We start from the raw sequence: 24,129 nt of genomic DNA, 5'->3' as shown, positions 1-24,129 counted from the left end.
TTGTTTTAATAAAGTCAGGGCAGCATATGGTACTAACATGTTTATTTTCCAAGTGGTAGGGACACTAACCGAAACCATCTGATGTTTCTTCCTAAGCCTCCTTGATCTGCTGCTGGATTGCAGCTTAGAATAAAGCATCGCGAAGCCAAAAGGAATTGGGTAGAGTAATAAATAAAAAAAATCAGCGAGTCAAAGTGTTTATTTAATGAGAGCCTAGCTCAGAACAGTTTCTCTTTTGAACAGAAGCTCAAATGCATTTATGATTTGAAATTTATTTCCAGAGACTACCAAACGTACCCCAAAGCTAATCCCTGACAAACATTTTTTACTTTGCACAGAGACAAAACCAAACCCACAGTATCATGTAATTAAAAAAGGAATTAAATGAAGCTCAGAAGTACTTAATTGTGGATTTCTACAGCAGTAAACAATCAGCGCCGTGCATTAGGAACACGGTAAGAAAAGTCACAAGAGACTGTCAGATTTGTCACTAGCACAGCTCCAGCAATTGGTTTCTCAATTAGTTGACGAATATTCTGTCAAGAGCACTGATAACTTTAAAGTATACCTTGTTAAAGTTTAAAAGGCACCAGGTTTTAAGTTTTTTAAACCACATTTTCAGTGATAAGAGCTAACAAACTGGGGGGGGGGGAATGATGGAGAGCCCAGGTCAGAGCACGGAGGACTAGAGTTAACACTTCCAAATAGCTGCCAACCACATCGGCTTCGGAGGCGTTTTACACACAGCCCCGAGTTCCTCCGGCGCAGCTGTAAAACACATAACCTGAAACCAGCTCCTGCGGCAGGGGTTTGCTTGCAGCTGTTCTTCTGCCTCCCCCGCACCCGGTCATTTGACTCCTTTTTCAGGCAGCAGCTCCTTTAACAAAGCCACACGAGAGCAGCATAGGTGTATATTTAGGGACACCCCCCCCCCCAAAAAAAAAAACAAACAAAAAAAAAACAAAAACAAAAACAAAAACAAACCAACAGGCGCCTTTGGGGCAGGTCCCCCCCCAGCACCTCAGCCCCCACCTCAGCTTGGCGGGTCCCAGCCGCGGCCCCCATCGCCTCCGAGCGGGCGGAGACGGGCGTCGGGGCGGCCCAGCAAGCAGCGGCACCCGGCGACCACCGGCAAGAACCCCCGCTCCTCCCGGGGAAAGGGAGGGCAGGGCCGCCGTGGGGACACACATGGCACTTCACCCGTACTTGTTGCCCCCGCAGGCCCGCCCCCGCGGAGAGCCCCCCTCGGCGCCGCCGCCGTAGCCGAGAGGAGAAGAAGAAGGTGGGGGGGCGCGGCCGCCGCCCTGCCCGCCGGTGGCTGAGGGGAGGCTGAGCCGCCCGGCGCCGCGGCGGGGCAGGGAAGTTACTCACCGGCTCCGCGCCGCGCTCTCCTCAGCCGCCGCCGCCGCGCCCCTCAGCCAAGCACGGCTGTGTCTACCCGCCCGCTCGCCCGCTCCGCCTGGCGGGAGGCAAACTCCGGGCAGCACTTGGCGGAGCGCGTCTCCGCCGGGCCGGGCTGGGCTGGGCTGGGCCGGTGCTCTCCGCCTACCCGCCCCCCGCCCCGGGCAGCGGCGCGGCCCAAGTGACAGCCGCGCTCCGCCACTCCGGCGGCAGCCCGGGGCGCGGGGCCGGGCGGCGGGGCGCGCCGCAGCCTATGGGAGCGGGGCCGGGGCGGGCCGCGGCGGAGCCCCGGGCCGGGGTGTCCCCGCCACTCGCCTGATCGCAGCGGGGGCTGGGGTGGCCGGAGGGGGGGGGGGACGCGGGCGGGGCCGGGGCGGAGGAGGGGCCGTGCCCTGCCCTGCCCTGCCCTGCCCTGCCCGGAGATGTGTCCCCGCCCGCCCGTGCCCCGCGGCCTTGCTGGGGGGCAAACCCCGGGGAGGAGGGCCCCGCCGCTGAGGGGAGGCGGCAGCCCTACTCCCGCCTCCCTGGTGGTGGTGGTGGTGGTGGTGGTGGTGGTACTGCTGCCGCCGAGACCCCTCCCGCCCGCCCCCGCTCAGCCACAGGGGAGCGAGCGGTGACCACCCCACGCCTGCTTCCCCCCAGCACGGGGCCCGCAGCGCTCCCTTCGCGGGGGTGGAGGTTTATGGAGGGTCCCGGAGGCACGCAGCGGGGCGGGCAGAAGCCCACCGGGCCGGCTGTCGTCCCCACTCTCCCCTCGGGGAGGGAAGGGGGGGCGGTGGCCGCAGGTGCCCGGCGGGGTGTGGCGGCGGCCCGGCTCGCACCGCCCCGGCTCCTCCCCCGCCGGGGTCCTCGCCGTCCTCTGCGCCTGCCCCGGCGCTCCGCTCCGCCCCGCCCCGAGCCGGGCTGCGAGGGGGGCATGGCGTCGGCCTTCGCCTGAGGAGCCGGGCCGCAGAGAGGAGGGGGGGAGAGCGGGCACCGCCGCCCGCCCTTGCCGCGCCGCTATGGAGGAGGACCCGGAGCTGGAAAGGTGAGGGGCGGGTGGGGGTGGCTGAGCGGCACTGGGAGCTCACGGCCTCGGTGGGGGCCTCTCCGCCGAACAGGGCCCGGCGTCGCCTCCCGCCCGGTGAGGCCCGGGCAGCGCTGGTCTGGGGCCGCCCGGGGCCTGAGGAGCCGCGGGGGGTGCTGCGGGGCCCCGAGAGGGCGGCCGGGGCCCAGCGCTGCGCGTCGGTGCGCTCCGGAGCTGGCTGCGGCCGTGGGACGGCCCCCTCCCGCCCCGGCGGCGGTGGGGGCTCGGGGCCCTCTTCTCCACCGGCAGACCCGGCCCGGTCTCCGCCGCAGCTCCCCCCCCCCGCCCCCGGCGGCGGTGAGCGTGGCCTCGGGGCGGGGGGGGGTGCGCAGGCCGGAGCTGGAACGCGCCGCGTCCTCGGGACAAAACTTTGGGTCTCCCGCTGGGGGAGTTGTGATAGAAAATGAAGACATTCTGCCTGCGTGATGGGAAAATCCATTACTTTAAAAGAAAAAACAAACCCCAAAAAACCACACCGATAAAATCAACTGTTCTTGTGATGCGTGCTGGTACCGTTTAGAAACACGGTGGAAAAGTGTCATTATTGCGTCATTAGGAATATCTGGTAAAATTAAAAAAAAAAAAAAATTTAAACTTTTCTTCTTAACAAATTTCAATTTTCAGTGTTGGAGATGTGCCAGTTGACTAATTGTTAAAATTGCCGTGTTTCTTGTATGGAATAATACCAAGTGCTTGGCAGCTGTTTTGCCAAAAAATAAACTTGCTTTCTGCTTTGCGTTTCATTGCGATGAGAGGATTCATCTTGCTGCCGGTGCTGAGTTAACGGTGTTCCCAAGCAAACGGTGAGGAGGAAAATGCAGATTTCTGTATTTGGAAACTCAGTCACAGGAAGCCTCTCTTACTTTTGCTTTAGAAATAGACTGTAGGTGTTTACATCACAGATTTTGGGGGTAATAATCCTATTTGTAGTTATTGGATTATTATTTTTTTTTGCAAGCTTGTGTGTGAGAAACTGCATTTTTCTTAGGGCTGTTTAAAAAAACTATTACAGTGAAGTGATGACCAGAGGCTTTTTGAACGGTTCTTCTCATGGTTCTTTCCCTTAACTGTGTCTGAGAGCGCTTACAGAAAATAACTTGTTTCTGCTTATATCTGGCAAGTATTTTAAATGGGACAAAGGCAGTAGCACTGGAGTGGTGGAAGGGCTAGAGAGCATAATGCTTTCTAAGAGGCCTTTAATGCTTGGTAAGCTACTTCTGCTCTCAGATCATCAGTTTAATAATTAAAGCTTCTTTCTATATGTGCATGAATGTTATTTTTACTGGTGCCATTCCAAACTTAAATCTTTTTCATTCATAGCAAGTTGAAACCATCTCACTGATCTGCTGTGCTGCCTGTCTTACGGCTGCTGTTGCAGTGCTGGGGACTTGGGGACCTCTGGGCAGTTCAGGGCATAGCTGCTCCCTCACCAGCTATATAGCTGGCTGCTCCACGGCCTCCTCCTGATGTTTTCCTTCCCAGGAACCAGATTTGAAGTTTTATCCTGCTTCATAGCTTCAATCTGAGTTGGGATTTGCTATTCTTTTTCCGTGGCAGCATGATAGATAATGAGGATGAAGCTCAGTATTGCTTACCAAGTGGTACACGGTAGGGTTTAGGTGTCCGGTGTCTTCAATCCACGCTACTGTTTACCCCCGTATGTGTTTAATCGGCTCTGAACACATCGTAAGTACAACATAGCGTGCTTGACGATTATCACCTTGTGTCCTGGATCCACGTATCATTAGTTACCCTCATACCCTCAGCTTTCATAACAGCATGCTTTGCTAGTAGCACCCTGAATTCAGTTCATGCTATATGCATTTAGGTGGCATATTTTAGTATTTCTTACTCTAAATATGCTTCCCCATACAGTCTTAAAGAGTCTAATACAGACCTTTCTTTATCCTGTGGTTTACAGACATTACTCCTTAGTTTCATATTCAATGACCTGTTGATTGTATTCTCCTGTGAGTAGTACAGTGATGGTAGTTAGGGTTTATAATTTTTAGGCTCTCCGTAATATGGCTTTAGCATACAAATAATGGCATTTCTGTTCTGTAGCCACAGTTTTAACTATTGAAGTAGACTTTCAGTGTTTAAAAATTAGTTAGTTTGGAATATTTTCAGTAGTCTGTCTCTGAATTCAGGCTTGTCTTGCAATCCGTAAGTCTTAAATAACAGCTTAAGGTTTTTGTGTATGTGGGCTTTATTTAATTTACCACAGGGGAAAAAAGAAGTGTAAATATTTTTGTGCACATTTTTTCAGGTCTAAAGGGAGGTTTGTGTCCCAGCATTCCAAACAATGATCTGTTAAGACAAGTCAGTTGTCCTATTATTTTTAAATTTTCTTTGTTATTATCTAAGGAGAGGTCTCTTCATCCTGCTTGTTCTGTTTCATCCTTACCGCCACATTTTCCTGCGATTATTTTTCACTTTTACTGTGTCTGACTCTCACTTGACCTTGTGTTTGATGTTTTCCTCACTTTAATAGGAAGTGATAGTTGCTACCAAAGCTGAATGCTAACTCGCAAGTTACTGTTTGACTGTTGTGTACCCTGGATTTTAAAACTCTAAAAGCTGTAAATACCACAGGCGTGTAAAATTGCTACATTCTACTGAATTATTTCCTCCGTTCCATCTCGCCTGATAACCTCTGTTGGAAGTATGAGCTGACATTTTTTTCCTGTGAACTTGCTGGTATGTCAGTGAAGACCCAGAGTCTTGAGATACAGTGTAATTCTAAGAAAAATTAGGCTAAATTTTGTTAATACATAATTAACGATACTGTGGAGATATGACCCAAGAGTGAGCAGAAAGAAAAGGTTACACATCAGCTACTAGAACTGTTTAGTTTGTTTCCCCTGCAAGCACGCGTACTTCCTTTTCCTATTTAATTTCAACTGAATATCCTTTGGCATATTGCAGAGGTCACCATTTTCATCCCTATGCAAAAAAAAGTAATTTTTCCTCATCCCCTTCCTAAACTGTCTTCATGGTTGTTCTGTGTGTTTGAAGCACAGAAAATACGTTGTTTCTCTGAGAATATAAAGGAAGTGGCTTTGTTATACTGTGTGTCCAAATTCTTCCATAATTCCTTCTGTCTTTCAACAGCTATAAATATTTCACAACCTTGGATACCATACATTATTAGAAGTGCCTACCAAGCTTGTTGGAGCATCATTTACTTGGAATTAAGTGTTTCCTAAGGAGATGCTGCTCTGAATCACAAGGAAAGGTATAATTCTGTAACAAGAGGCCTGTAGTTAAATTGAGAATCAGTAGTCTAATATTTGTGCTGCACGGGTATCCCGATTACGCTTCTTAACAAGTAAGCTTTGTGCCTTGGAGAAATTAATTGATAACTGTCAAAAACAACAGTAACAATGAAAATCAGTGTCAGGATTCAGTATGCCATTCTTTCCCATATTCATGGCAAAAAAGGGGGTCTGCAATCTAAAATCGGTGTCTGAAATGGAGTGGTATGTTCACTACTCAAGCTGGTGAGAATATCAGCACAGAAATGTGCTGCAAATAGCAGGACTGACAAGCTGCATATTTAAGTATGAAACCTGATCGACAAATAACGAGAGCATGTGGAGTGTCTTTGCCTTTAAACAAATGTTAGAAACTTTGTGGTGTGTTTGTGCCTCTTTTTCATTCTTCCTCTTTATGTTGTGGCTTAGGCTTTATTCCTTTTCATCGTTTTTGTTAGTAAGTGTGAGCAGATAGGACAGACCAGCTCACAGGAGTTAATTATAAGTAATGCTGGCCTTCATTACCATTCCTTTATTGTAGAAGGCAGTACCTTTAGTTCTTTACTTGACCGAAGGTCTTGATATAAATTATTCAGATGTAATCAGAATACCAACATCCACTTCTATTTCCAGTCCCATGCATGGTAAAAATAAGTTCTACAGTCAGCATAAAACTACTTTGAGAAAATGGATTTTAAAAACTGCTAATTTTTTTCCAAGGCTTGCAGCTTGCTGTCAGGATCTAGAGTGCCTCAGGAAGTAGGTTTGAGCATGATTTTGGGGATCACAGTAGCTGAGCAGCCTCGCCTTTGAGCTTCAATAGTAGTGGTATAGACTGCAAGCAGTTATTAATGCTGTGAAGGTGTCAGAGTGGTTTCATAGGCAGGGACACCTCCCACTAGGCCAGGTTGCTCAAAGCCCCATCCAAACTGGCCTTGAACACCTCCAGGGATGGAGCTTCCACAGCTTCTCTGGGCAACCTGTTCCAGTGCCTCACCACCCTCAAAATGAAAAATATCTTTCTAATATCTAATCTAAACCTACCTATTTCCAGTTTGAAGCCACTCCCCCTTGTCTTATCGGTACACTCCCTGATAAAGAGTCCCTCCCCATCTTTCCTGTAGCTCCCCTTTTGGTACTGGAGAGCCGCTATAAGGTCTTCCCCGAGCCTTGTCTTCTCCAGGCTGAACAACCCCTACTCTCAGCCTGTCCTCATAGGAGAGGTGCTCCATCTCTCTGATCTTCTTTGTAGCCCTCTTCTGGACCCACTCCAACAGGTCCATGTCTTTCCTATGTTGGGGGCTCCATAGCTGGACACAGTACTCCAGGTGGGGTCTCACCAGAGCAGAGTAGAAGGGAAGTTTGATAAAGATGTTGGTTCTCTGAGTCTGGGAGATGTTGAATAGGAACGTTACGCTCCTGCTCCAAATCTGTGCACTGCTTTAGCTGATTGCATGCTGTGAAGCAATTCCAGTAGATATATTTTCATTAGAGTTCTCTTCAGGATCTTTAATGAGATGATGGCGTGGGTGGAGATGGCAGAGTTTGGTAGGTTATGTGCCAAAGCTCCTGGGCACACCCACAGAGAACTAAAGACCGACCATGGTGGATGGGGGAGCCCGCATAGTGACTAGTCCTGGCTTCTCCCAGGCCCATCTCAGGAGCCACCCGCCCATCAGAGGTCCATCTTCATGAGCACGGGGACACAGTGGGGGGTGGGAACCCACAATAAGGACTCTGAGGAACCAACATTTTCTCTGGGCACCTCCCAGGGCTGGTCCCAGGAGGCAGCCTTGGCTTCTGGGTGTGACACCCATCAAGATGAGTCAATGCTAGAGCGTCTTTGGGACTTAAGGGTGTTGCTGCCTAGGGGCGTGGGATGCATTATGGGATGCAGGAGAAGAGCATTTTGAGATTGCATAAGACTTATGGGATGTTTAGGGGAGGAACAAAAGGTGGGGAAGGGATGGGTTCAGGTGATTTGGAGAGAAGTAAGGGCGGGAAAATAGAGGAATAAGGGGATAAAAAGATCTGGTTTTGTGTGAATAGGCTGCTGGTTGGTACACTTCTCTGGCTGTACTCTGTGCCTGAATCGGTGCCGTCTGTCCTGTCTTTCTGTTACAGTTCCTTTCTAACTCTTTCTTGGGTGAGAGACTCTATTTGAGGGTGTACATCTCAATGCTAGCAACTAGAGTCAAACCATGGGTCAGAGGGACCGTGTGTCCACGCTGCCAGCAACTGGAACAAGTGCAGGTCTGGATGCCAGCAGTTGGGCTGAGACTCTGGGCTGGAGAGCTGGGTGCCAGCAACTGGGGACGCTTTATGGAGTGAGTAAAACCAAATGTAAACCACTGGAGTGGCATTGGGGACCTATATTTGTCTGTGCTGCAGTACTGGAGCAAGCGTGGGGGTGTGATGAGCACGTGGCTGCTAGTGAAGATTAAGGTGGATCAGCTGGTGAGTGGGGTGAATAAGGTGGAAGCATGTATCTCTAAAACCAAGACCTCAGGAGGAGCTAGCTGTCGAAGGCAGTGGGGAGTCCTGGCCAGCTGCTGGAGAGACTGTACGGTCAGGGGCTCGCCTGGGGAGAGATGTGTGTCTGCCTGTGAGTTTCTATGGCAAGACTGCAGTGGGGTTGGGTACTGAGGGACCAGGGAGTCCCAGCCAGCTGTGTGTGATGGTCTGTACTAGCAACTGGAGTTGGGCTGCAGTCTTGGGGGCTCCTACACCGAGCCACAGGATGAAGGTGTTGGTGTGAGTGCTCTGTGTGTCTGTGATTGGTGAGGTTGGTGGTGTATACGTGTGGTGTGTGCATCTGCCTATTGGGAGTAGATTATTGGACCTGGGCACGCAGCTGTGCCTGCCTGGCCTCTTGGCTGTCAGATCCAGCATGTTATGTCTTCTAACAGGATGGTATATAATTACCAGCGTTGGGTGGTCTGTGTAATGACATGGTGTTTTCCTTGCCTGTAACTGTATCAGACATACCTCTTTATTACCAATTATTCATTTTTCAGTCTATCCATTTGATCTTTCGGAAGAAATGATGAAGCTCTTTGCCTGGATGATGACTAGAAAATATCTGATTTTGCCTGATTTCAGAGCCTTTAGCATTCTCCCACTCCTTGGACGCGTGTATTTGTGATGCATGCTGTTAGGATTTATGCAACGGGAGCTTTGCCTGTAACCTTGGAATATAGAGGAAAAAGTCTAATCCCTGAGAAATGTAAATAGGACTTGGACCATACTCTTGAAGATAAAACCATCGCTGTTTATACCTTCATATTACTGTAATTCTGCAGCTGAGCTTGATTGCTCAGAAGGGATTGTCACAGCAAGTTTTAAGTGGTGCTTGCTGTAAAAGATGCCAGAATGATGACAGTGTTCTTAAATGTGCCCCTGTCCTTAATTTTGGTCTTTGGGTGGTTCTTGTGTGAAAGTTGTGTGCTGCTACTCTTGAAGTCGAAGCTGGCAGCCAGAGGACTGTTTGTATTGTAACCAAGCTGTAAAAATGAAGAGAGTGAGGAATGTGGAGTCCCAAGAGGCCTTTAAAAGCAAATGTAGAAACCTTGTTTGCATAGCTTTTAAGCTTTTGGCTTACTTGTGTAGAGGATATAAGTTCAGTGAGTGGGAACGCATGACTTCAAAGAGGATCTGAGCATTTTTCCATTTGTCTGTCCAAGTCGAAAGGGTTTTGTAAAGGTGCAATGAATATGGGTGATGTTGAAAACCCAATATTAGGAAACAATGTTTGATAAGAAGGGAAGATGTCAACTTAGAAGGCTCCTAAGATGGATGCCAGGTCAGTCTGATCCTTGCTATAACCAGAGGAAAATAAAGTTTCAAATATTCAATGGCTTATAAATCCTACTTAAGTTAATAGAATGGGTGTCACCATATTAATTTATTGTGATGTTTCCCCTAAAACTGAGTTGTAGCTCTTTTAAAATATGTGTGTGTGTATTTTGTTAGTGCTTTGTAACTCAGATACTTTGGTTTATGATTCTAATTATAAAATAATGACAGATATAATGGCTTTTAATCTGCCTCCTAGTCAGGTTTCTCAAAACAGAATTACTAAGTTTGGTAATTGCAGTAAGTAAAAGTCAGACACTGGGTTTTTTTCCTCTTTCCTCCCCTTCATCTGACATTGCTGTCTGAAGGCTCAGGACACACTTTTATAAAGGCCCTGTGTTCCTGCTGTCATCACTATAAACTAGCTCAGGCTGCTCAGATAGCAAATTCTGGGTCTGGCCAAAAAATAAATTTTGCCATAATTTCATTGAGACCTGTGTATGCAGCATCTCCCATGTTCCAGTGGCAGAGCCTGTGTTTCTTACCCCTTTTTTTGATCTTGGCAGCAGCTGTCCCGTGTCCCTCACTGCTCCTACCTGGGAAGGCAGCAGTAGCTGGCGAGGCTGCTGGCACCGTCCTTAGCATCTGGGTGCGGGTAACTGGAACAGGTGACAGCTTACCTGGGCAGATGCTCTGTTTCCATGAATGCCTGTGCTATGACTGGATACGCCATGTGTCCTCTCAATTGGATGTATGCTTAAAAAAGGATTTGCAGTACCCCAAGCCCAGCTGCTACGGAGATAGTACTAATAACTTTATATGAGAGAGAGGCTTCTATGAGGAACCTTAAACCAATGTGCCATTAATAGACTAGTGCACGGAGAAGCAGTGCTACAATTTTTGGTGCATTTCTCTACTATTGTTCCTGTGGAAATCTTGGATGCTTTCCTTTGCAAAGGCCTCCAAATGCAAACTCTCAAAGGAAAAACTTATGACCTGTGAGTATTTGCATGTCTGTCTGGCACAGACCTCAGCTTTTGCTGGATGGAATGATTTCTCCTTGGAACAAAGGGATATATGTATATATTAAAGTTAATCAGGGATTATTTATATGTTGTTTGAGAACTGTGACTGATTCTGGAGGCTTGTTTAGGACTCTTTAGCTAAAGTATTGCTTGCTGGAAATTACTATGAAGCAAGGAAGTAGTTCCATGACAGCTGGTTGTAAGTATAAAATATGAAAATTTGAATATGAAGGCTTGAATATACAAGCAGAACTGCAGAGTAATTGTAGAAAGAGCAGCCACAGCTTGGTGTACATTACACTTATTTAGCACCAATTTGTTTTGTGTTGCCAGGGAAAACCAAAGTGCCCAAAAGCAATACAGACAGATGAAAAAGTGTGTCTGCATTTATAAAATGTCACCAGCCTATCCTAATGAATGAATGAATCCAGGATCACAAATGTGAAGAGAGCCAGTAAAGGCTTATGCTACTACCATAACAAACTGAAGAAGGTTCAATCTAGACTGACAGATGTAGGCTGCTATGTAACTGCATAATGTTTTCTCACTAGCTACTGGAGGAAATTCTGTACTGCTTATTTTCATTTTCTGTTATGCACATGCAGTATATATGCATTTAAAGCTAAGACCTCTTGTGTTTTCTATGTAGACTTTAATAACCTAAGTCTGTTAGATGTTTAGACCCCAGCATTAACTTGTTCGATCTTCACATGAACCTGCCATATAAATTTTCTTGGACTTGCTTCTGCTATTAGATGATGGCACTTGACTTCTAGTCTCGATTTTGGCTTGACAGCAAAATTGATACTTAGGCTTTTTTTAATCTGTGGCAAAGCAGCAAAATCCTGCTGTGCTGATAATACCATAACAACACGATGGGACGTGGCTTCCTTGAAGTTCGTGTTGAAGTCTGGTGGCAGTTATCTTTTCTTGCACAGTCTATGCACACATTTGTGCTATCAAGGTGATGATTGTGTTGCTTGTATAGTCCAAATGCCAGCAGCCGTTCTGGCACTTTGTAGCTGGGAGAGCTAAACAAAAAATACCCTTTTTCTTACCTCCTACCTTCAGTTCCTCAAGCCTTCAGTCTTACCCACGTCAATGTTGTTAATGCTTAGCTTCATATGCTGGGTATTACAGCCAGGTTCATAGTTTTCCTTTTATGTCTTGCAGTTGTTTTTGGTTGACATATATAGTTGCTTACAGTTAACTAACCAAATTGTTAGTTTGTGCATTCAGTTTATGTAATAAATGGCTCACATTATCTGTTCATTGGTTTTCCTATTGTCTTCAACCATGTACTGTAGAACAGTTACTTAAGTGTTATTTGAGATTGAAATTAATTTGTAAAGAGAACAGAAAGACTGACATTGCAGGATTTGTCTATAATTTGCATAATTTACACTCTCTGACTTTTTATGTGAGCACAGTTATTTAATTGCTTTAGTGTTAATCTGGCCAGTTTGTTCTACAAGGTGCTGATAAGGTAAAGGTTGGTAATTTTGGATGGTGGTGGATCACAGTCACAAAGATGAGCTCTTTTCTTCCACTGTTACACAAAGCTAGTGTAGTTTGACAGCTGCTAGTTGCAGTGATTTTACTGTCATCTGACTGCTTGCTATTTTACTAGTGGTGTTTAACTGTGCTCAAAATAGGTCTGCTGTGGTTGAAAGACTTTAGGAAGAACTGAAGTGACAGCAGGGAAGAGCATTCCCAAGGAGAAGTGATAGGAACTGTGTTTTTCAGTGTAGTACACTGGTTTTGCACACTTTATTTCTACTCTTCAATTAGTATTGCAATTGTGTTTGTAACAGCTTTAATTGCTTTTAATATGTCAAAATGTGTATTTTAATCTTGGTGCATAGGAATCTGAATTATCTTAATAAGAAAGTCAAGCTGATTTTGATAGCTTCTTTATTGCTTAATTCGTTACAGTGAAGAAGCTCTCCACTTTATTTACAGAAGTGCATACAGTTACAAGTTCTTGTGTTCAAGTTTTTTTTCTTTTCCTCATATCTAGGAAGGCTGTGGAAGAGTTACTTAAAGAGGCAAAACGTGGGAGAACCAGAGCTGAAACAATGGGAGCTATGGGTTGGTAAGTTGTGCCAAGAGGAAATGGATGCTATTACCAACGCCAAAATAAATTTTACATTTAATGCGTGACAGAAGTCTCTGCCTTTTAGTTTGCTTCATGCGTAAATAATTTTTCTTCATCCGGGTATTAATTTGTCTGGGCAAAAATTTGAGTCAAGATAATAAAGAAGTTGGAAGTAAATTCTTCCTGCATGAAATTGCTTGACTGAATGTGTTGAAGTCAAAGCAATTAGAAAACTGGGAGTAGCTTCTGTAATAGTGTTTCCTTACAATAGATGGAATTGCAAAGTTTGGATTGGAAACTTGTGAATCTTTAAAATACTGGGTAGCTTCAGCATGCGTGTACTTACATACTGGCCACATGTTACTGGGTTAAATTCTGTGTAAGTTAAAAGAATTCATAGCCTGACAAAGAAACCTAAACCCTTAGAGCAATAAAAATAATAAAACATCCTCTAGTAGAGAATCCATGTGTAAATTGCAGCCAAAAATGAACTCAAAGTATAATCCATTTTTGGAAGGAGGTATTTTTTAATACTAAAAAAAAAAAGCCCTAAAATCCAGGGGCTAATTTGTATAGCAGGTGGGAAAAGAATCACAGTGTTTAAATCTTAAGTGAAATACAGTATTAATTCTTCAATGCAGTATTTCAGTGTTCACAGCTAGATTATCACAGAATGTAATGCATGTAATTGTAATTAGAGAAGTAATAACATGCTGAGAAGAGTCATTCATCTTAAAATAATGTATATGACTTTGATAACAAGCTATCAGATCTAGGGATGTTCACACAAGTAGTATACCAGTTGACTGCGTTAAATTCATTTATAGATAAGGTTTGTCTTCCTCCACCAACAGTAGTAAAAGATAAGCCTGTGTGGTTAATTAAGTTCTCAGCTGATTTCTTGGCTATGTTTGTTTTAGTAGCCCTGAAGAGATTAAAATAGTGTCTTGCTGAAAACAGTTAATCCTTTATATTCTCTAAACAAGTTTTGGGGTTTTTGTGTATTTCATCCAGTATTTCTGCCAGGGATGCGGTTTATACCCTTTATGTTAATATGGTTAAATTGGTTTAATCCCCTAGAATGGTTATAGCTATGCTGATACAGCATGCTTTTACCCTGTCAGCCTTGCCAAATGGCCAGGTAAATCAGTGCAGATAATTAGCACTGTGAAGTGTTGCATGCATCCAGTTACTGTGAATTTGCAAGTTAATTGCGGGTGTGGAGACTAAAGATTTCAGCTGGGAGATAACCAAGTGTCCCTGTGCAACTTTGCTGCTGCTTGAGCAGTCTGGAATACCTGCCAGGAGCGCGTATGAGCTTTTACTGCTGGCTCCGGCCACTACTTATTCCGTGTCTGTAAAAGAGTGGTGGTCCTGCTCAGCTAGCAATGATGGTCAGCTCAAGGTAACACACAGTTTGCTAAACCCTAATGCCCGAGGCCTGCCAGAGAAGGGGATAGCCAAGGGTGACCTGTTCTTCAGAACAGCAGCATATTGCACTAGAGTGAAATAGTGTCTGGCTAGTTCAGGCTTGCTTTAAAGGTGTAAAAGGAGAGGATTGTCAAGAAGGCCTCAGGCAGAGGAAGACTGTTGACATAGTGATTGGCTTGGTGATATTCCGAACTGAGACTGCTGAAGTAAGGATCCTTTCAACTGCAGAGGAACATGAGAATAACTACACTGGGTCAAACAAAGGATCCATCGCTGTGGTGCCCCGTCTCCATCAGTGGCCAATACCCAGTATCTAGAAAATGGAGGAAGAAAAATACAAGAAAGTAGCAGTACTTCCTCAAGGTACTATCCCAGCTTCGGGCAGTCTGCAGCTCAGGATATCCTGCACTCAGAGATGCTTTTTTTTTTTTTTTTTTTTTTTTTTTATATGATGTTTCTCTAGGGACTTTTCCCTCTCTGAATTTATCCTTGGAGAAACTGGTAGTAGTCTCATTTATCACAAATCTGCTGCTGTAGAGTTTGGCATAGGCTAGAGTACAGCAGGTGTGTGTGGCCATAAAGAAGCTATAAAGCCCCTCCTAGGCAGACTCCCAATAAGTCTTTGATGTCTAGTTGTGCGAGCACAAGAGACAAAACAACAGACAGAAGCTGCCACTGCTGTCTTCCCTTGAATATTTTCATGCCCCATTGTGCTGTTTTGGTCCTTCTGAACTAGCCCTACAACTGTGTATTGCATGTATACCTGGGAGATGAGAGAACCAGTAAGATATTTGGAAGGAAACTTAACTATGCTCAGTTGACGCACTCCAGCAAAATGGAGTAAATCCTGAAGGGCTTATTAGATCTAGGACTGACACGTGACCTTGCAACTATAAACTACTGAGAGGAAGATAACTGCTGCTCTGAGCTTTGTGGATGCCAACTGAAATGAGCAGAAAAGTTAGTTCATGAAAATGTGTGTTAGTAGACCAAATCCGGAAAAGCATAACTGTTAGAAGCGAAGAGGCAAGGTCATCACCAATTTGTCTAAAAGCACAGTCTTAACAGGTAAAGCACAAAACCTTCCTTCCTTGCCAAACTCAAAATGCTTACAGGTGTGTTTCATGAGGACTTCTGGGATTTCCTCAGCCCTTTGTCAGAGGAGTCCTGGAGAAGAGATGCGCAAATCCTGGAGACATCTAGTGTAAGGCCATCAATCCTGCATTGGCACTGGATAGTTGAAGCGACTCGGCCTATGAAGAAAAGATTTGTTCTGCCATCTGTCTTTGGGTAAGGAGAAGCAGAGGCTGCTAATGCTCATACTTCGCTGATTCCACTTGGATACTGTGAAATACATTTCTGGAGTCAGTGGCGTTTGACAGGAATTGGTTAAAGGGAGGTGTGTGGGGAGGTGGTGTTGCCAGGGAACTATATTATGCATACCATTACAAAGGAGTAGTGTTTCCCAGTCTGTGTTGATGGCAGCAAAACCTTAGCCAGCAAGCCTCTGAACATGTTTTGGGGATTGCTTTCAGGTTCAAGCCACTGCTCCATTACTATCCAGAATGATTAGTTCTCCGTAGCTCAAGTGCGCTCCTTGAAGAAGTTCCCCAAGCGCTCCTACCGAACTTCTTGCTGTCTCCTCATGCGAGATGGATAGTCAGTGGCTGTTGGAGCCTAAGTTGCAAGCATCCAAGTGAGCATAGCTGACAGGTATAGAAAAAAATATACCAAGCGGTCATCCTTTAGCCCACAGTATCTGATACAAAGACTCAGACTTGAAATATGGGACGGCATTGTTAGTATTTCGTCCAGTTTGGGAATGTTTTGCCAGTGTTATGTTGCCTTACAAGTTTGCTATGGATGACACGGGTAGGTGCTGCAACGTATAGGGATTACATGGCAGTAGAAGAAAGACCTCTCCCAAATAGAGAGGTTGTTGGTGATACCAGGCCAGAGACTCTCTGAACATGGAGCAACTGTCAGTATTGCCAACGGGCTGCATGAGCTTTTAGTTGGTAAAGAGTGTAAGCTCATTGGCCTCAGTGCTCTCAGGACTGCTTAGATTGGCAGTGTCTAGGTCCTTGGCAAATTAATCCAAGAAGTACTGGATGTTCGTATTTATAGATCTCTCAAGTATTGACTTATTCCTTGGATGTCCTCAAGATTCTTGCTGTCAACACTGCGGTATTTCTTGTTCCTGCAATGCTCGTTTTGTATGTACTCTCTGGCCGTAGTGATTCTTGTTGGGGGTCTCCTACATCCTTACGATACCACATAATGTAGATACTGATGATGATGTGTCTGGTGCAAGCTTTAGTGAAGCTAATCACAAGTAAGAAAATGTGTGAGGGAAGGGTGATGGAGGATCCTCTTCTGACGGTGTCTTAATCCCAGAAACATTGAGCAAAAGAGAGCAGAATCTGTGGCTAAATCTCGGTGATGCTGCTGTGATGCTGGAACTTCTGAGATGACAAAAGACATCAGAGCAGCTGTTGGAAAGTTAACACTTGAAGGACCAGCTGGATCCAGGATGGGAAGTTGTGGACAAATAATGTTAGAACATTTGAAACTATTAGATAAATGTATCCTTGATTCATCAGATGGAATAAAGCTGTAAGGTATTGGGATTTCCATTGTGTGTCTAGGTAAAGTCAAGCTAAAAGCTCAGCTTTCCTTAAGTGGATTTATCGGTCCTATGTACATAATTCATAAGCTTCTTATAGCAGTAGAGTTAGGTCCTATTTTAAGGGGTTGTTCTGCTTTAACTGAGAAAGGCAGTTAAAATGTCACAAAAGATACTGTGTGGACAAGTTCTAGAGCCTTTTTTTTTTTTTTTTTTTTTGTCTCCAGTGTATAGGTCTGGTCCTCAACGATGCTGGTAGCAAGTGAGCTAAGGCTGAACTGAATATAAACTTCTCGGCTTACTTTAGAAGCTTACCTAAAGTAAGATATAGAAAACAAGATATTTTGGGATGGTTTGTTCAGCTCTGTGTTGTAAGAGTAGATGAAATTGCAAAAAGCTGATAAATGTTGAAAGCAATAATTTTTAGCCCTATTGTAAAGCAGTTTTAAAATTGCTTTCATTCCTATATATAGCTTTCTATTCAATATCAAATCTGTTAGTCAGAAGTACTGCAGAATACAAAATAATGAAGATGAGGCTGAAGACTTTAAGAGCACTGGAACTGCAAAATGCTGTATTGCATCTTGTCTTTGAATGGGTGTTGCATGGCTGTGCAGAAACACTGCAATGTGGTTCTGCTACATCTTTTTCATTTCAGTGTGACGAGGAGGAGAAACAGGGTACAGACAGTGGTTGCAAAGGAAATCTGTTAAAATCTTGTGATCAGAGCACAGGTTCCCATCCAAAGTCCTGCCAGCTGTATCAGCTGCCAACACCGTACATAAAAGCTTGCTGTGTCATCCCAGGCATCCTCTTTTGTGAGATCTCCTGTGAAAGGCTAACAGCCTGGATTAGTTGGCTTGGCAAAACAACCTCTAGCTGCTTTTTTTTTTTTTTTTTTTTTTGGCCTTCAGTCACTTTTCTGTTGAGTACCATATTTTCCATGGCAGTTCGGAAGTAATAGGGTTGTAGTTGTAAGTTCATACATATCAAACCCCGTTTCCTGGAAAGATCTGATTTACGCTGCACGCTGAGGCTGACTGTGCCAAGCCTGTTTGATGTGTCCAGTTACTCAACAGAGAAAAGACTGTGGTGCGTGGCACTGTATACTTGTGTCTTAAATGATGTCAGCATGTTTTACTGTTAACAACTTATAAGGTGCACTTCTGTGCTTAACTGCTCTGCTACGTGATGGCAGATATTGGCTGGAAATTCTGTGTTATTGCACAGACGTTGGCTTAAAATGCCAAAAGTAGAGTTAAGATTTGACCTATGTTCACAATAATGGATTTAATCTTTTTTTTCTTGCTCAAAATACAATGTTGACACTTTGTCATTGCATAGTGGAGTGATTTTGGGGTGTGCAGGAACTTATCTGTGGAGGCCAATGAGGTTCTGTGGGTAAAAATAGCTTGGGTTAGCTTCTTGGAGCGTGCAAAGGAAAAAGTGAACCCCTATGTTGAGTGAAGACATTGCTACAGAACTGGAATCCATTTTGTAGACAAGATGCTCTAGAATTGCAGGTTGTGTGCTTGCTTTTGTCACGCCTGCAGTCCTGCTCCAGGCATGCTTCAGTTTGGAACTTTAATGTTCTTTTAACATGTTTCGGGTTTTTAAAAAAAAAAAATAATAAAAAATCTGTGGCACTGTCAGCAGTGTTGCATTTCCCCTTGCGTGGTCTGAGCTTCCCTCCCAGCCCTTCAGAACCCACATTGAGGGCAAAGCTGTCATTGAATTGAGCGTTGCAGGATCAGATCTGGGGCTTGGAGCAACCTGGTCTGGTGGGAGGTGTCCCTGCCCATGGCAGGGGCATTGGAACTATAGGTTGGAAGGGACCTTAAAGATCATCTAAACCATTCTATGATTCTGTGAGACCTACAGCAAGCCAAAGGGTTGTCTTTGGGGAGGTCAGCTGTAGAAGTATTGTAGAAGTTTCTCACTGTTCGAAATGCTGTCAAAGATACCAGTGGATTAATACAGCTCACTTTTCATCTTCACAGTTCCATATATACCATGGATATATGTAAACATTACAAGCTTGTGTGAGTGCATGCGTAATGTAGCACGTGCCATACCTCTCGTTTCCTTTAAGACTTAAAGGTAGAATTTGCTCTGAAATTTGAGGTCAATAAAACTAAGGACTGATGTTTCTCTTCAGGCCCATAACTTACTACTGCTCTGTGAAAGCCTGGTGGCTCGCTTTTATCACTGCATGATGGTGAACTAATGGCATCTCTTAGCTAACGCTGAAGCCCTGCATTTCTCATCTGTTTTCATTCTTAGTATAGCTCAGGCAGCACTCGCAGTGCCAAAAAGAAATAAATACTTCAGCAAGGTGAATTTATTTAGGGCAGATTGTCTCATTCTGGTGCTATATATATGTTAGTGCTTAATCAATGCATTAGCTCTTAAGAAAAAGCACGAGGAAGGAGAAAAATGTGAAATAGTTTTTGCCTGGATGCAGCCTAGAGGAAGCTGCCCTCCTTGGTAGATGTTGAGGTACAGCGGTTTAACGCTGGCATAAGACATACAGAGGACTTAAATGTTGGCTGTTTTGTGTTATGTCTTGAGTGTAACCTGTGCCATGGTGTGTTCAGCACCATGTTCGTACGTGATGTAGCTTGAAGTAGAAACCCTATTCCACTGACATATATTATCCTTGTATTTTTACTGGGTAATAAAGGTAATGGATAAATACTGTCTCCGTAACTTACAAAACAGCTATACTAGATACAGATCTAGACCTTTTTTTTATGATTTTTTTTTTTAACCAGGATTTGAGCAAAACAGTGTGGATTTATATGCAGAAAGTTTAGAAAACTCTAAAAGTAGCTGTGCTATAGAAATTCGTCAAGAAATACCTAGTGGAAATAAACAATGTGGCTGTTTAATTCTAAAATGACTCTTATAACTGTTCTTGTCCTAAATTCTCAAAGAACTTAACAGTAATGTTTAGTAGGCAGACCTGAAGCAAACACCACAGTACATGCTGTGTCCAGTTAAAAGTCGTGAAGTATGCTAAGTAATCAGGCATGATCTTCGATACAATTTTCTTGTTATTCTGACACTTCTGATTATTCAGAGGTGTCAAAGGTTTTTAAATGGCCAGGGTATAGTTTCTACACTTACACAAAATATAGTCAAGTAGAATAGATAATCTTAACGTTGTGGTGTTAGGATTCTTTGACTCCAGAGATGATTCAGTAAGTGGCACTGTGATCTCCAGCAGCTCAGCTTTTTCAGGGCAATCCCGTAACATCTCCATTAGCATGCAGACGCAAAAATGTTGTCAAGATAAACTGCAGGAATATATTGAAACTTGTTTTTTCTCATTCCATCCTTTAAGAGATGATAAGTTGGGAAGAAGTAGTGTACAACAGATACCAACAAGATAAATAAAATGCAGAGTACTGGTTTATTAAAACTAGCTGATAAATTATGTGTGAAAGTGTTAAGCTGCAAGAGGAGAAAGTCAGAAGCAATGGAAAAAAGTTGGATAAGTATCCTTTCTGTTTAAGAAAAAGAAATAAAATACTTTGGTTGCCAAATATAAATTAAAATCAGTGTGCCTCATGTCTGTTTTATTAATACAGCTGTTTGGGTTCATCCAAGTGTATCCTTTACTTTCTAAATATCTCAGTTCATTGAATAACGCTGACTTTAGTAGCTTGTGCTCTTGTAAACCATTCCAATTTGACTTAGAATATGTTCTTAAATATTTGATTCCTGGATACCCAAGTTAAGTGCTGTCAACCTTAAAATATATTGTCATCCTCTGCGTCCCCTTGCGCATACTACCGGGTGAAAATCATGTGGATTTTCACTGTATTGGCGTAAAATAATTTTCATCTTATGAAGAATAAGATAAAAGGAGAATCGAGACAACCTTGAGCATATCTTTCTGTACTGAGAGTTTACACTAGGTGGCATACAAGGAAAGCCAAAAGCACAAACCTGTCTTAAAATTATTAACGTTAAAGTCTCAGACTTTTTTCAGGATGTTTTTATCTTGTTTTTTGATCACTTTTCAATGTCTTCGCAGGTTGAAATGTCCTCTTGCTGGTACAAATAAAAGATTTCTTATTAATACCATCAAAAACACGTTACCATCTCAAAAAGAACAAGATCAGGAACGTGAGCAAAAGGAAGACAGTAAGGAGCCTGAGCCAAACAAAAGCAGGAAAGAAGAAAAACCAAAGAAACGCAGAATTCACCCATATACGCCCAGCTTTCAGTCCAGAAGGAGAGTCAGCTACTCTCCTCCGAGGCACCGTAACAGGAACCAGCACACAAAGGATAAGCATGAAAAGCGATCAAGCAAACGATGAGGGGAGGGGAGGGGAGTGGAGTGACGAATGTGTGGTGTTAGAAGCCAGGAATGTCATGAAGTGTGGGACTGCAGGGATGTCTCAGTCTTTCAGGAAAAGATGCTGTTCGAGGTTGAATTTTGAACAGAGTTGCTTGTGTGAGAAGTAACCTTGAGGTAGCTTTAGAAAACTTTTCTTTGGGACCTTTAAGAGAAAAGCAAAATGCAGCAAAAATGTTTCAGTCGTTTTAGAACAGACATTCCTTTCCCTTTGCTCCATATCTCTCTCCTTCTGACTAAGCTTAGGGTTTTGGTGACGAAGCGTGATATGTGTGTCACTCTCTGATACAACTCCTTTAGTTATGTCACTCTTTTGGAAATAAATTTAAATTAAGCAGAAATCTATTTATTGTGTAAAGTTGGCAGAACTTCTTTGCTGCTAACCAATAAAGAAGTTTTGTGTGTTTGGGTTAGTTTAGTTTTACAGAACTTAGAAGAAGAGAAGGCTGGTCGTTGCCTGACCAAGCACATGCGTTTTGTATAGAATATAAGAGTTTGCTTTCTTTAGTATAAAAAGAACAAATTTAAAATGGGCAGTGCTGGAGGAACTACCAGGAAATACTGATTTTGCTTGTTATTGTATATTCACAAACCTGTCATAAATAATAATAATAAACATTACCCGTAAAAAAGCCATAACTGCAATAATTGTCTCTGTTTAGACTTCCCTCTGTAAGGAAGTAGTTTGAACAGTCTGTTGTCATGGTGCTTTCAAAACAAACCTTGAAGATAAAATTATCATGTTCTCTGTCCACTGCTAGAAAGTGTCCAAGTAAATGTGTAATATTAGAAATGCAGAGGTGATAGTTAAAAACAGTCAAACGCTCACTTTCCAAACCTGTGTGACAGTTCTGTAGTGGTACAGTTCTTAAACTTGTGATTGGAGCACATATAATACACATCAGCATATTCTACGTCTCAGTTCTGTTTGTGTTACAGTAACAAACTTGCGTGAAATATTTTGTATTTCAGTATTCTCAGAAATAATTGTTTTGAACATAGGTTTCCATTTTTAAATGTGTTGACAATAAAATTGAAAATGTTCATTAAAAGTGCTTTGTGGAATTAATACTTTTAATGTGTTTCTTCAGTGACATGGGCCTCTCCAAGGGAAAGGAGGACCAGTGCTTCGTGGTCCTTCAGTGTTGTGTCAGGCCAAGAGTGCCACCTATAGGCTTATCTATAGCTCGTCTTGCTATACTTTCCTGTCTCTCTTAGAAAGATGTGTTAGCGAGGAGATGTGGAGAGCGAAGTGGAGCTTTACCATGGCTGAATTTTGATGTGCGAGCTGGGACTTACTCTTCTGAGTCACGGGAAGGTAGCTGAGCAGGCGTTGAGCGCACTGGTGGCTGCCAGGGTCTGCGTATCCAGCAAAGTGGGATACTTTTACATTTCCACTGAGGAGTTGCGGATAGTTTCTCTGTTTCCCTGCAGGAGCCATAGCACTAGAACAGAAGTACCAGCCTTTCAAATCATTGGAAATTTTCTAAGTAGGATCAATGAAAAAGTAGTATCTCTGGTGAATATAGGACTCTCTTTGGTTTAAATATACAGATGTTGCTTGCATTCCTTATTTTGCTGGACACTAGTTGTGTTCTCAATAATCCTTTTTGGAAGGACAGCACCTCCGATACTGGCCGGACTGCAGGGACCGTGCTGGCCAGATGTGGCTTTGCAGCAGAGTTCACTTCACCATTGATCGGGGTTAGGGCTGGAGATCTTCCACAGGACAAATCCCCGTAAGTTCTTGCTGGTCTGTCTGGCAGTAATACTATGATGTCCTGAGAACTTTCCACACTCAGGCGTTCAAACATCCCTTTAGGATAAGTGATGCTATTGATTCTACATTAATTTAAGCCAGGCTTTCAGGTGGGAAAAGTGATGCTTTCAAAATGAGTGGATTGTTGATAGACAGTGCTTCCATACTAGAAATGCTGAACTCGAGGATCTAACGTGACCTAAACCAGACAGCTGGAGAAAGCCTGTCTTCGTCAGTGGTGGTAGGTTCAGATCTAATTCCACTTTTTTTCTGACTTGCAGAATGTATGTGAATTACTAATTTTTCATTGGTTGATTCCATATTTTTTTGCTGTCTTTGATAAGTGTGCCAAATAAACACAGAAAATTTGCCCATTAACTGTTCTTAAGGCAAATCTTCACCTGCTGATCACTTTTTTTAATAAAAAATTGAGTACAAAAAGTCAGGTTTCTATTGCGTCTGCAGTTGCTCATATTGTTTAGCAACAGCATCGTGTTTAGAAGGTATCTTAAAGGTGGGGTTTAAACCCGAAACTGAAAGCTGAACATGACTTTTCAAAATGTGTTATTAACTGCTGTAACTCAGAATGCTTGTTTCTTGTGAAAGTGCCTTGTCCTTGAAATAAATCAACAGATAAATAAATAAATAGTGTGATCTTGGTCTTAGCTTCCTACAGTAGTGCATTGCAGCCTAGTTACTCACACGGGACGGGAATGCACCTCACGTTAATGTTGCTGCAGTGATACTTCGGAGGTATTTCTTGTTTAACTGTGAACTGCTAATGTTGTCTTTGTTTAGTTTAAGTGCACATTGTATGAGTAACAGAGGTTATTCAGGTGAGAGTGTTCTATTGCTGTAGCCATAAGAACTTGTTAATTAGAATTTATTATTACATTGGACAGAAATCCTCAAAATGTTCATTTTCATTAACCCGATACTGAACGTAGATCACAAAATAATGTGGAAGAAGAGGAGAAAAACATGTTATGACCGGGCTTTGTGAAATCCTTTCATTAATTTTGACTGTCAGGGATATGGTAACATGCAGTTCTTACATTCATTGTACAGCTTCTTCTCTTTTGTAAATCCAGTTTCAATTATTTACAATGAATCATGAACGTCCAAGAGAAGCCCAACAGATTTGATGATTAGCAGAACTTAGGCAAAAATAGACCCTGTTTTTCAGACTGATCCAAGTTTACTTCACAGAAGTTTCTTGAGGTGCAGTTGTAAGAGCGTTCCTTAGCGATTATGAAATTTCTGCAAAAAACTAGTTAACAAAGGAGATGTAAATGTTTGTAGATC

The 24,129-nt window shown here is 43.6% G+C and overlaps 1 protein-coding gene across 1 annotated transcript; it reads left to right on the top strand.

Moving 5' to 3' along the window:
- The first annotated feature begins 2,301 nt into the window (after positions 1-2,301).
- POLR1D (RNA polymerase I and III subunit D) lies at positions 2,302-22,135 on the top strand. Its single transcript, XM_082482593.1, has 3 exons — positions 2,302-2,428; positions 12,565-12,639; positions 20,742-22,135. Exons 1-3 carry the CDS (start codon positions 2,403-2,405, stop codon positions 21,025-21,027), a joined length of 387 nt encoding a protein of 128 aa, XP_082338719.1. The 5' UTR covers positions 2,302-2,402; the 3' UTR covers positions 21,028-22,135.
- The last annotated feature ends 1,994 nt before the right edge of the window (positions 22,136-24,129 follow it).

The sequence above is a fragment of the Vanellus vanellus genome, assembly GCF_965231255.1.
Source record: "Vanellus vanellus genome assembly, chromosome: 1".
Classification (NCBI taxonomy): Eukaryota; Metazoa; Chordata; class Aves; order Charadriiformes; family Charadriidae; genus Vanellus; species Vanellus vanellus.
This window is presented reverse-complemented; position numbering and strand designations above follow the sequence as displayed.

Bases quoted from the DNA above. Each gene is read 5' to 3' on its own strand.
- POLR1D (XM_082482593.1), top strand. From the start codon at position 2,403: ATGGAGGAGGACCCGGAGCTGGAAAG. The intron at 2,429-12,564 runs GTGAGGGGCGGG...CCTCATATCTAG, and splicing joins GAGGACCCGGAGCTGGAAAG to GAAGGCTGTGGAAGAGTTAC. The intron at 12,640-20,741 runs GTAAGTTGTGCC...ATGTCTTCGCAG, and splicing joins ACAATGGGAGCTATGGGTTG to GTTGAAATGTCCTCTTGCTG.